Source organism: Callorhinchus milii, unplaced genomic scaffold, assembly GCF_018977255.1.
Source record: "Callorhinchus milii isolate IMCB2004 unplaced genomic scaffold, IMCB_Cmil_1.0 Scaffold2, whole genome shotgun sequence".
NCBI lineage: Eukaryota > Metazoa > Chordata > Chondrichthyes > Chimaeriformes > Callorhinchidae > Callorhinchus > Callorhinchus milii.
Genome location: NW_024704743.1, coordinates 11,542,602 through 11,555,310, shown reverse-complemented (window position 1 = coordinate 11,555,310; position 12,709 = coordinate 11,542,602). Strand labels below are relative to the sequence as shown.

Here is a 12,709-nt window from a genome sequence, read left to right as displayed (position 1 = left end):
TGAACATTTTCAAGGCTGAGACTGATAGATTCTTGAAAAATAGAGGGATTAGGGGATATGGGGATAGGGCAGGTAATCAGAGTTAGGTGAGAAGATCAGCCATGATCTTATTGAATGGCGGAGCAGGCACGAAGGGCCGAATGGCCTACTCCTCCTAATTCTTATGTTCTTATGTAATATCTCACCCCAAAAGTTGCCGAAATCCTGGTCCATGTCACCTCTCGGCTGGACTATTCAAATGCCCTCCTTGCCGGTCTCCCCTCCAGAGTTCTGCCATCTGCATTCTTACCCGTACCAAACTCCGCTCCCCAATTACCCCAGTCCTTGCTAGACTGCACTGGCTGCCTGTCCCAGAGAGGATCGATTTCAAGATCCTCACTCTTGTCTTCAAATCCCTCCACACCTCTGCACCCTCCTACCTCTCTGACTTCCTCTCTCCTCACAACAGTGCCCTTTGCCTTCGCTCCACTGGGTCTGACTTCCTCCTTGTCCCCTGAATGCTCCGCTCCACCATCGGCAGCCATGCCTTCAGCCACGACGCCCCGAGGCTCTGGAACTCCCTTCCTCACTCCCTTCATCTCGCCCCCTCTCTTCCTACTTTCAAGTCTCAGTTAAAGACCTTTCTTTTCAACCGCGCCTTTGGTCACCTTCTTCCCCCTCCCCCTGGCTTAGCCCTTGGATCCGTTATTGTGAAGCTCTTTGAGATGCCGTCCGCCATGGAGGGTGCTATAAAAATTCGAGTTGTTGTTGTAAGGACCAGGATGTTGAACTGTATCCTCTGTGTGATGGAAAGCCAGTGGAATCGGGCGAGGATGGGAGTGATAAGGTCACGGAGCTTGGTGCATGAGAGGACACGGATTGCTGAGTTCTGGATGATCTGCAGCATATGGAGGGAGGAGATGGGGAGGCCGACAAGCAGGAACTTTGCATAGTGAAGCCTAGCTGTTATGAATGTGTGTATGAAGGTTTCGGCGGCCTGCAGTGTGAGACATGGCGGAGCTGGGCGATGTTGCGGAGTTGGGGGAAGTCAAAGTATCATGACCTGGGTGTGGGGTAGAAAGGATAGTTGAGGGTCAAACAAGACGCCAAGATTCCGGACTGGCTCAGTGAGGTGGAGGATACAGTTCAGTGATGCTGTCAGCGCCTGAGGTGTGAAGGCGTTGACGGGAGCCAATCAGGAGAGCCTCGGTCGTGTTGACGTTCAGCTGAAAAAAGGTCTGACAGACATTCTGTCAGGACAGCAGTGGTCCTGGAGTCAAAGGTGGAGGCAGAGAGGTACATTTGGGTGTCATCGGAATTCAGTTGACCCCATGTCTACGGATGGTGTCACTAAGAGGGAGCATGTAGATATTGAAGAGGAGGGGACCAAGGACGGAGCCCTGAGGAATGCCGCATGAGATGGTGCGAGGGCTAGAGGAGAAACCGTTTGTGGAGATGAAGTGGAGATGGTGTGAGAGGTGGGATCTGAACCATTCAAGGACAGAACCATGAAGGTTGAGGTGAGAGGAGAAGCGATTGAGGAGGTTAGAGTGGTCATCGGTATTGAAGGCAAGGTCAAGGTCAAGGAGGACGAGGAGGCAGAGGGAGCTCTGGTCGTAGATAGACAAAATGTCATTTTTCACTTTGACCAAAACTGTTTTTGGGCTGTGGGCGGGACAAAAATCCGATTGTAGGGGTTCGTGGAGGGAGTGGTGGGAGAGGAAGGAGCGAAGCTTGGATGCAACGACTCGTTCCAGATCCTTGGAAAGGAAAGGGAGGTTGGAGATGGGGCGGTAATTTGAGAGCAGAGATTGGTCCAGGGAGGGTTTTTTAAGGATAAGAGTGATGACCATTTTTAAAGGAGTGGGAATGGTGCCAGTGGACAGGGAGAGGTTTATGATCTCTGTGAGTAGAGGGGCAAGGAGACAGAGCTGGGAGGTAAGGAGTGGGGTAGGGATGGGGTCGAGAGAGCAGGTGGTCAGTTTCATGCGGGTTATAGTGGTGATGAGTCAGGAGTGGGAGACAAGTTCGGAGGTGTAGTGGGAGGGCTGGGTAGGGGCCGGGGGAGATGGGGAGGGGGTAGTACACAAGAGCAGAGGCAGCTGAGCTCATCCCCTCGACTTTGGTTTCAAGGAAGTCCAGCATCACATCACAGTTGGCATTGGAGAAGAGGATGGGTGAGGCATGAGAGGGTGGACGGAGGAGTTGGTTGGCGATGGAGAAGAAAATCCTGGTTTTGTCCTTGGCCTCCAAGATTGTCTTGGAGTAGAAGGACGATTTAGTGGATGCGCGGGTGGAGTGGTAAGATTTGATAAGGTCCAACTAGATCAGCCGATAGACTGTTAAGCGGCACGCACCTGTACTTTAAGGGAGTGGAGGTGGCTTGTGTACCAGGGTGACTTGCGTGAGTAGGAAACAGTTCGGGAAATGAGGGGAGCAAGGGCATCGGGAGTGGTGGAGAGGGAGTTGAGAGTGACCAAGAGGATAGTTCATTACGGGAGGAAGCCCAAAGGGGGAGGAGTTCAGATGACTACCAAACCAGCGGAGAGAAAGATGGGGGGAGATTTTTTTCCTGAGGCTGTAGGAGATGGAGGTGGGTTGGGTGGTGGTGGGGAGAGGGACTGTGGAGTTAAGGGAGATGAAGCAATGGTCCAAGATGGTTTTGTCATTGATGGTGAGGTTCGAGATGGTGAGGCCCGAGTGATCACCAGGTTGAGAGGCTGGACGTGGGTGGCAGAGTGGATGTGGAGGAAGAGGTTGAGGGAGCAATGGAAGGATGAAAAGTCAGCAGAGGTAGAGCAGGAACATTAAAGTAATGTCATACATCGTGGAGATGTTATCACCAGAATAGGCTTGATGGACAATGTGGTAACCTGTAATTATAATATTTTCCATCTGCTGAAAAACTGCACCAAAAACTGCACAAAAATTGAAAATGTACCAGAATATTTGAAAAATACTCCACACCAAAATGTAACGGCACAGGCATACAAATATGGCAGTGCACGCATCAATAAATGGCAGTACATTTAAAATATTTAAATTTTGCACATATTTGTTCACATATTTTGTACAATTAAATATTTAATTTTGCACATCTGCAAAATTATGAATCCATTCATTTTGTTTTGAATGCTTTAACCATATCTAGTCCTTAAGTGTGACGTTGAAAAAAGATTCACAAAAGGATTTGTAAATGCCAAATCCTGGAAGTACTCAATTTTTTTGATGAGGTGACAGTCCAAATTGTCTGTGGGAAGCCATATAATTTAGTACTCTGACTGTCCAGAGCCTTGGGACATCCTCCTGACATGAAAGCCGCTATACAAATGTGTCATTTTGTTGTTATTGTATATTTGGACTTCCAAAAGATATTTCACCAAGTACTACATTCCTTCACACTTATTTCAGTGCCCTACTCGCCATTCTTCCTCTGCTCCACAAATTGGCTGCCATGTTCACCCACAATACAAAGTGTTACTCCACTTTTGTATATCCTATGAAGCGCTAGAATGTCCTCCTGCTTGAGCAGTATAAGGATTGTGATTTATTATTTAGTATTTCAAGAACGTTTGAAAGTGACTTACCATCATATAGCTACATGATTATGAATTGTATAAAAATTATGAATCCGTTCATTTTGTTTTGAATACTTTAACCATATCTAGTCCTTAAGTCCTGTAGCTCAGTGGTTAGAGCACTCGCTTTGCAAGTGAGAGACCTGAGTTCAATTCCAGGCAGAGGGCGAAACCTTGGGCAAGTTTCCTTACTCCACACAGAGCCTAATAATAATCCCTCCAAAACCAAAAACAATAATAAATTGGTCATTTTCAATCTACGACTGTTTGTGGGACATTGCTGTGCGCAATTGGCTGCCGCGTTCGCCCACAAATATACAGTCAATTCACTTTACAGTGTGTTCTGTGAAGCGCTTTGGGACGTCCTCCCGACGTGAAAAGCGCTATATCAAATGCAAGGATTATTATTATAGTGTGACGTTGAAAAATGATTCACAAAAAGATTTGTAAATGCCAAATCCTGGAAGTAGTCAATTTTTTTGATGAGGTTACAGCCCAAATTATCAGACAGCATGAAGAACTTTGCATTTTGTCGTATTGATGCTCTTCATGATTTTAACAACTTGGATCAGGTTTCCATAAAGTGTCTCTTTACAGCCTATTATAGACTTATAGAAATTACTGCATAGGAGTAGACCATTTGGCCCAAATTAAAGTGGTGTTAGATCAAGCATTTGAGCGAACAAGTGTAATCTGAATTATTTTCCCTTTCCTCACATCCTTTTATATTCCTTCTCTTCAGACGTGTATTAATTTAATCTTAAATCTCTCAGCTTTAACAGCTGCTTGTGACTCAGCATTCCTTTTACTAACACGTTCTGTGTGGAAATGGTTCTTCTAATGTTAATAATAATAATCCTTGCATTTGATATAGCGTCTTACAACAACAAAATCAAATTTGTATAGTGCCTTTCACATCGGGAGGACATCCCAAGGCGCTGGACAATCAGTTTTTCGGATCCGAGCTGTGGGTCGGGATTGGGGAAGGTGGAGGGCAGAAGGGTGATGGAAGACATAGTTGAAGAGGAAGGTCTTGAGATGAGTCTTCAAGGAGGCAATGGAGGGGGCAAGGCGGAGGTTCTATGGGATGGATTTCCAGAGTGTGGGAGCAGAGTGGCAGAAGGCCTGCCTGCCAATGGTGGGGTGGGTGAAGCGGGGGACATGAAGCCGGCCTGAGCCTACTGAGCAGAGCGAGCAGGATGGTAGGGGGTTAGAAGGTTGCAAAGGTGGGGGGAGCAAGGCCTCGGAGAGCTTTGAAGGTAAGGACCAGGATCTTGAACTGTATCCTCTGTGTGATGGGAAGCCAGTGGAGTCGGGCAAGGATGGGGTCGCAGACCCTGGTGCGGGAGAGGACATGGGATGCAGAATTCTGGATGATCTGCAGCCTATCACGTCTTTGCGACGTCTCAAAGTGCTTCACGGAATATCCTGTAAAATACAAAGTGTATGTCCTCTAAAAATATTTCAGAAGTGAATTTCCATTAGACTATATTGTGAAAAAAATCTTAAAAGTAAGAACTTTAATAATATTAAACACTGACAGTATGTAAACATTACAAGTACTACATTCCAAGTGAAGTACATTCCCTGGCCCAACTGAAGCCTTTTTTGCCCTGAAATGGGTTTTGTTATGGACCTGATAAGAAAATAACGAATTACATTTATATAGCGCTTATCAGATGGACATCCTAAGGCACTGGACATTTAAAAATTTGCACCTGAGCTGGGGGTTGTAATAAGGAGGGAGGTGGTGGGGGGGTAGTGTGGCCAAAGGCACGGTCAAAGAGGAAGGCCTTGAGACAAGCCTAGAAGAAGGCGAAGGAGGGGGAGAGGCGGAGGGATTTGGGGATGGAGTTCCAGAGGGTGGTGGACAAAAAACCTGAAGGCCCAGCGGGCAGGGCAAGGAAAATCAAGCAGGTCAGTGCTGGCTGAATGGGGGAACGGACAGGTTGGTATGGTTTTAAGGGATCACAGAGTTAGGGAGGAGCATGACCGTAGAAGGCTTTAAGATCATGACTTTTTAACCTATATTTCAACAGTCACAGAACGTTATAATAATAATCCTTGCATTTGATATAGCGCTTTTCATGTCAGGAGGACGTCCCAAAGCGCTTCACAGAACACACTGTAAAGTGAATTGACTGTATATTTGTGGGCGAACGTTCAACTTACTAAAGGCTAATGGGTCAAAGATTTTTACTTGTCCTTTTTATATCTTTTTCCTATTGAAAGTTTGTTCAGTGGGGGTTGTAATTCCAGGAGACGAACAATAATAGAGTTGGATATTGGGGGAGAGGGAATTCAGGTGGGCTGAAATATTGTGAAGGATTTGTGCATCATCCCTGGAAAACTCCAGTAAGTGGCAAATGACACAGACAATCACAGCCTGGCATGCATGGCGTCCTCTTACTCCCTGGTAACCAAGCAATAGGGAAGTGTTACAATAGGGAGGCAACATTAAATATAATTATTTGAATCTGGGATACCTTTAGAAATCATGAATTAGCTATATCTCCTTTATCCTAGGTTTTTTTGGTCAGCCAGATGTCTGGCATTTCTGGAAAATGATGGTTATCACCATAGTTGGCTGAGAGTTCTATGCATCTCATCTACACAGGGATGGAGAGGACACTCTTTCTCACACATCTCTTTCTCAGGCTCCTCTCACCTCACACACACTCTCTCAATTACTCTCTCTCACATTCTCTCTTCCCTCTCATACTCCACCTTCCCCTCTCACCTCTCCTCTCTCCCCCCTATACTCTCTTACCCTCTCCTCTCGCCCACCTCTCTCTCCCCCTCTTTCTCCTCCCCTCTCCTCTCTCCCCCCCCCCCCTCCTCTCTCTCTCCCCCTCTCCTCTCCTCCCCTCCTCTCTCCCCCCTCTCCTCTCTACCCCTCTCCTCTGTCCTCCCTCTTCTCTCTCCTCCCCTCTCCTCTCTCTTCTGCTCCTCTCTCCCCCCTCTCCTGTCTCCCCCCTCTCCTCTCTTCTCTCTCCCCCCTCTCCTCTACGCCCTCTCCTCTCTCCCCCTCTCCTCCCCTCCTTCTGTTTTCCCCCCCTTCTCTCTCTCACACACCATCTCAAACTCTCTCAATCACTCTCTCTCAATCTTCCCCCTCTGTTTCTTTCTCTTCCTCACATTCACTCCCTCTTCCCTCCACGCTCTCTCCCCCCCTTCCCTCCTCTCTCTCCCCTCCCCCCTCTCTCTCTCTCCCAGCATCTTCCCCCTATCTCTCCCCCTCTTTCTCCCTTCCTCTCTCTCCCCCTCTTTCTCCCTTCCTCTCTCTCTTCACCCCTCCTCTCTCTCCCCCAACTCTCTCCCCCCTCCTCCAACCGCCGGCTTCTGCCATTTGCCCTGGGAGGACGTTGGGAGGGAGTAGAAGTTGGATTGGTGGAAATGGTCTCGGGCCCCATAAAATCATCTGCCAGGCTGCTGGTGCCCACATGCTTTTGGACACAGTTGGACCATGCTGATATACGCTATGTTAAACTATCTTCCTCTTTTATTAGAAGAGCATTCAAAGTGGCATAGATAATATACATTATAATAATAATAATAATCCTTGCATTTGATATAGCGCTTTTCACATCGGGAGGATGTCCCAAAGCGCTTCACAGAACACACTGTAAAGTGAATTGACTGTATATTTGTGGGCGAAAGCGGCAGCCAATTGCGCACAGCAGTGTCCCACAAACAGTCATCAATTGAAAATTACCAATTTATTATTATTGTTGTTAGTCATTGGGACAACAACAACTTGCATTTATATAGCGCCCTACAGCTCCTGTTAATAACCTTGCAAGCTACAGCCCTAACAGGTCGGGTGGTCCTAACTGGATAAGCAGTAGGAAAGTTTGCGGGACAGTGCCATTACAAACTATGCCGTTTTAGATGGTTAGACTATAGCAGTGCCCCATGCACAATTTAGGGTCTCCAAACCTTGGCTCTTGCCAAACTGCAGCTAATACTCTTGAGTGCACATTTCATTTCAATATGCAGGAATTTCCATGGGACTCTTAATCTTAACACGGTGATGGGTTTCTGTTCTATAGCTGGAGAAATAAAATTACCCCAACTCAAACTATACATTATCAATTAAAGACTATTTATTTTTTGTGAAAGGTGATATATAAATGTAAGTTTATGTTTAGTGAGCAAATAATCTAGAAAGATGTTGCAAAAGGAATACTGTATCATTAACAGGAAGTAATTTTTTTTCCCCTTTGTTTCCCTTTTTATCCAGGCATATTGTGTCAGCCGGTTTCAAATGTTGGAGCATTCAATTATGCACAGTTGTGATATGCCAGAATGATTTCTGTGAGAATATTCATTGTTTACTTGATGCAATTATAGTTAAACTATAGTTAAATGAGAATTCAATTTAGCATTTCTAGATAATACATTCCTGTACACTACATATTTTTCCGCTATGTTTTGTCTGGTATTTCCTTGGTACATTTTCTGTATATTTTCTACCCTTGGAAAAGCTCAGCCCTTAACTTGGTTATTATTCAGACTTTATCGAATAACACAGCAGTTTATTAGTTGATGAGATGCTATATGCCGTGTTACATTTTCCACATGAAATCCCATTCTCTTCCTTCTGCATGAGAATATTAGCCTTGATCCTTGTTTTCTGCAATAGGTGAAGGGAGCCATTATCCACAGAACATCGATGCAAAATACTAACCTGTGTATCAGACAGTCACAAGAGAAGCGGATGCTAATGTTAAGGCATCTTAATGATTTTAAACACTAAACATGTTTGGTCAGACTACTGGGGTGGCTTTCTTGCTACCAATTAATCACTCCTGAGTAACTTGTAACAACTTGGATATCCTGACATCAAGGAAAATTACACTTAAAATATGAAATTCATTTGAAAGAAGGGAGATTTGTCCCAAATATTTCATGGTGTGTTGAATTCAGCAAGAGTGAATCAAAATAGAAGAATGACTTGCAAGATGCCAATTAGACTAATCCATTACTTCCACTTGAGGGACCACACTTTTCCCCTTTATGTAGAGATTCAGTAAAACCCTCGCTGTGTCTTTTAGTACTGTGTAATCCAAGATACATTATGATGAGCAGTTCTAAATTTATGTATACACACACATTAAATTCTTACAGCCAATCTGATTAGCCCACCACCACCCTTTGCTTCCTGCCTTTATCTAGAATTCTCATGTTGCAGCAACTCAAAATGACACTGGGGAACAACCAGACATGCTTCTGAAGCAAACTTGTTTCAATGACTGATCACATTCCAAGGTCACTAAAATGACCTGGACATTTACTAATGTTCCAACTTATTTAAGAGCAGATTTTATGGTTCTTGCTTGAAAGTTAAAATGTTTTAGTGTTATATTAACTGGCTGTTGTTTCACATGATTTATTTTCAATTTATTGTTAAATTAAAAAATTCTAGCTGAAAAGATTTTTGTAGTTATTTTTAACATTAAACTCCCTCATCTCAATAAGGAAATGGCCTCAATATTTGTAGTGGGTTGTGATAAATTTTCCTGTTGCCTATGGACATGCAGAAGCACTCACTCCATATGAAAGCTAGATCATTATTATCATAGAAGCGATACAGCACAGAAGAAGGTCATTCAATCCATCTTATGTATGGATGCATTGTGTATGATATAATACTATACCCCTGTATCCCTTTTGAATGTTATGTAATTGGCTTCAATGGCCATTTTTGCCAAGGCATCCCATGCAGCAATGGGGTTGACAACAAATAGTCACTACAATTCACAGTAAAATCATGTGAAGCGCTTTGATGTCGTGACAATGTGATAAGGCACTATATCAAATGCAATGATTATTATTATCATGATAACAATGCGGAATCTTATCCTTCATATGTATATTTTCCAGCAATTTCTCTTTTAGTTAAGACTCTGCAGTTTGAATGCAGGACTCATATCTCGTAGGCCCTCTACTGTTCTCTTTGTCCGGTTGACCCTGGTGGTGTTCTGATGAATGATCAAATGCTTTATGTTATATCATTCTACAGACCCAGATCCTTGAGCTAAATTACTATTGCTATTGCCTGTCTCTCGTTCACCTCAATATCTGTGCTACTTGAACAACTCTCTCACCCATTGCTCCTCCCACTTAAAAAGGCTATTTTTCTTGGGCACTTACAAGATCTGCTACGATTTGCTGCCCAGCTAAGAAATAGAGTGTGTTAAAATGGTTTACATTGGATGAAGATAAATGTTCAATGAATGCTAAACGCAGGCAAGAGCAGTGCAGTGCATCAAGCATCCACACAAATGACACATAGACACAAAGTGAGGAGGGGAGGAAGGGCAACAATATGCATTAAGCCGAACATGCATTAAGAAAAAAACACGCAACACTAGTGAAGATACATGTATATCATTTAATATGCAATAGTTTGGAATGACTCCACATTTTAGAAGTTAATGGCTATGTTCACTTTCACAATATACATAGTTGGTAATCAGTGACTGGAACAGATTGCCGGGAGAGATGGCTGAGGCCAGAACACTGGACTCATTCAAAAAACAGCTTGATGCTGTGATGGGATGGTATGAATGGTGTTCTGGAAGGATGAGGTCGAAGGGCCTTCATCTGAGCCAAGGTCAGTGATAATGTCAAATCAGTTTCCAGCATTGTATGTACCTCGATCAGCTGGGTGATATCTGCACACGTTTGTGAGGTGATGCATTGCCAGGTCCACTGATTCCAGAACTGCTTGGCTGTCAGATATCAAGGTCTGACAGTAAGTGAACTATGTCACATTCTAGTCATGAAGCTATTGGGAGAAATTCAGATAAATTCCCAATAAACTGCACGGCAACATAGAAAGATCCAGCTCACAACCCTCAACTATTGAGACTGGTGGTATACCTACACCCAAATGAGGAACACTCCCCTGCAACAACACACACACACAAACACCTCATTAAAAATCGGCGCAGACCATTACTGGAAAGGTGCATTGTGTACCAAATGTAAGGATTATTATTATTGGATAATAAGTAGATGAAACGCTCCAAGACCCTAACCCGGTGAAAGATGCTATATAAATGCAATTTGATGTTGGAAACTAGTGCAGAGCATCATTGGAAAATGAGGGGGAATTTTCTGAAACTACAATACTAGAAAATGGATGATTATCAAAAAATCAATTTTACTGGATGCCGGATGGTTTCTGTGCGAAATCAGAAGGTCTCCACTAGATTACCAGAAATCACAGTCACTGGATTACCTGAAACCGGTCTCGCTGTATTACCAGAATTCAGTCTACTGGATTAATAGGAATCACAGTCTCTTAAATTTTTGAAACATCATTGTCTCACTGGATTACCAAAAATCAGAGTCTTGCAGGATTACAAGAAATCAGTCTTACTGACATAGCACCTTATCACGTAGTAATAAATGTATATAATAATAATTTGAGATGTAATTATTATATAAGTTTATTACTATGTGATAAGGCGCTAGATCAAATGCTAGGTTTATTATTATTACAAGAAATCACAGTCACTTAACCACCATAGATCATATATGGGTGATAGAAACATCATGGTTTGAATAGTATCTTGACATCCCTTATGTTTGTCATTAATAAATTGAAAGCTGTCTAACAGTCTGTTTTAAGCCACACTTCAGCCAAGCCCAAAATGTAAGCCCAGACCAGTCGATAAAAGGGTTAGAATGGAGGCGTAATGCAGTCTGAAGCTTATTTGAACTGACAAGTTCACTTGGGAATCGAGCCGGACTGATGAAGGTATGCTCCTGTGCATTAGAACAGTGGTAATTAATGTGTTCTCAATTGATCAATATGTTGTTTTATGTCCTGGTGTTAATTGTGTAGCTGGAGCTCCTGACAGAGTTCCCAGCTCAGATGTAGCATTAGGTGTAAAATGCTCGTCAATGTAAAAGCCTCTAGTTTTGTGACAGGCATGTTGTTGCTACGAGGTAACTGGGAGCTGATAGCATGCCATAGGGTTGAAGTGTACTAATTGGCAGGCACGGCAGAGAATTAAATTGTCTCAGTTATCAGATTGTTTCCCGACAGTGCTGATGGAAAGGCAGCAGGTATATCGATTAGTGTTTGAGCAAATATCTCCCAATAAAGGAATGTTTCTGTTAATTGGTGTCACCTGTATCGAGACTGCTTGATGCTGAAAGTTATGTGAACTTTCATCAGGTTCTCAATCTTCACTGGGGACAGGGATTCTTCCTACTCAGCTCTTGTTCACAATGGAAGCCAAAGCCCTAATGGGTACAGTAACCCTTGCTGGACAATCAGATTACCTTTCTACACGTCGTTCACATCAGGAGGATGTCTCGAAACACTTCACAGTATTTACTGTAAAGTATAGTGATGTGTGAATCTGGATGAATGCAGCAGACAATTTGTATACAGCAATGTGACCCAAACAACCATGAGAACCAAGAGAATGACCAATTTTATCTGGGATTGTGGCCAGGACACCAGGGAGAAACTCCTTTCTCTTTGGGATTGTGGCCAGGACAATCCATCATCATGGATCATCTTAAAAATTAACATTGTGCAGACATCGGGAAAAAAAATTAATTCAGCTTTAACTCGGAGGTTGGTTCATTTTAAAAACGTCGGGGAGAAAGAAATGGCGAGGGGATTGAGACTGAATTTAAGAATTTTTCTAGAGCCCCGCACTTCTGAATTGTGCCTTAATTGTAAACGGTTCTATAATAATAATCCTTGCATTTGATTTCGCGCTTTATCATGTCGTTGAGACACTTCAAAGCGCTTCACATAATATACTGTAAAGTGAAGCTTTGGATCTCTGACTAAATCCCTCCAACTTGCCGACTGTTTTCCCTTTTTTAGATCATGACTGAAGACCTTCCTTTTCGCGTGAAGGGTGCTATATGAATGCAAGGTATTATTGTTGAATTGACTATATTTTGTGGGCCAATTGCGCACAGCAGTTCTGAGGCTGAGAGAGAGACGAGTCAGGTTTCTGTAATGAGTGTCGGACTCTGCGGCTCAGTGTTTGTTCAGTCCCAACATGCTGAATAATTGCTCCAATAAATTGTAGCTAAGCTGTTTGCTTTAGTTGGGTTGTTTTTCACCCCGACATGACTTTGATACTCTTGGATTCATAGAATCATAGAATTAT

General features: G+C 43.5%; 1 protein-coding gene across 1 annotated transcript in view; it reads left to right on the top strand.

Annotated features, from left to right (window-relative positions):
• LOC103190033 (xylulose kinase-like) overlaps positions 1-9,042 on the top strand; it is a 35,746-nt gene extending 26,704 nt beyond the window's left edge. The window contains exon 5 of the mRNA XM_007910639.1: positions 7,801-9,042. Within this exon, the coding sequence (XP_007908830.1) occupies positions 7,801-7,869 (69 nt within the window). The 3' untranslated portion in view covers positions 7,870-9,042. The remainder of the gene's footprint in view (positions 1-7,800) is intronic.
• Positions 9,043-12,709: the final 3,667 nt, after the last annotated feature.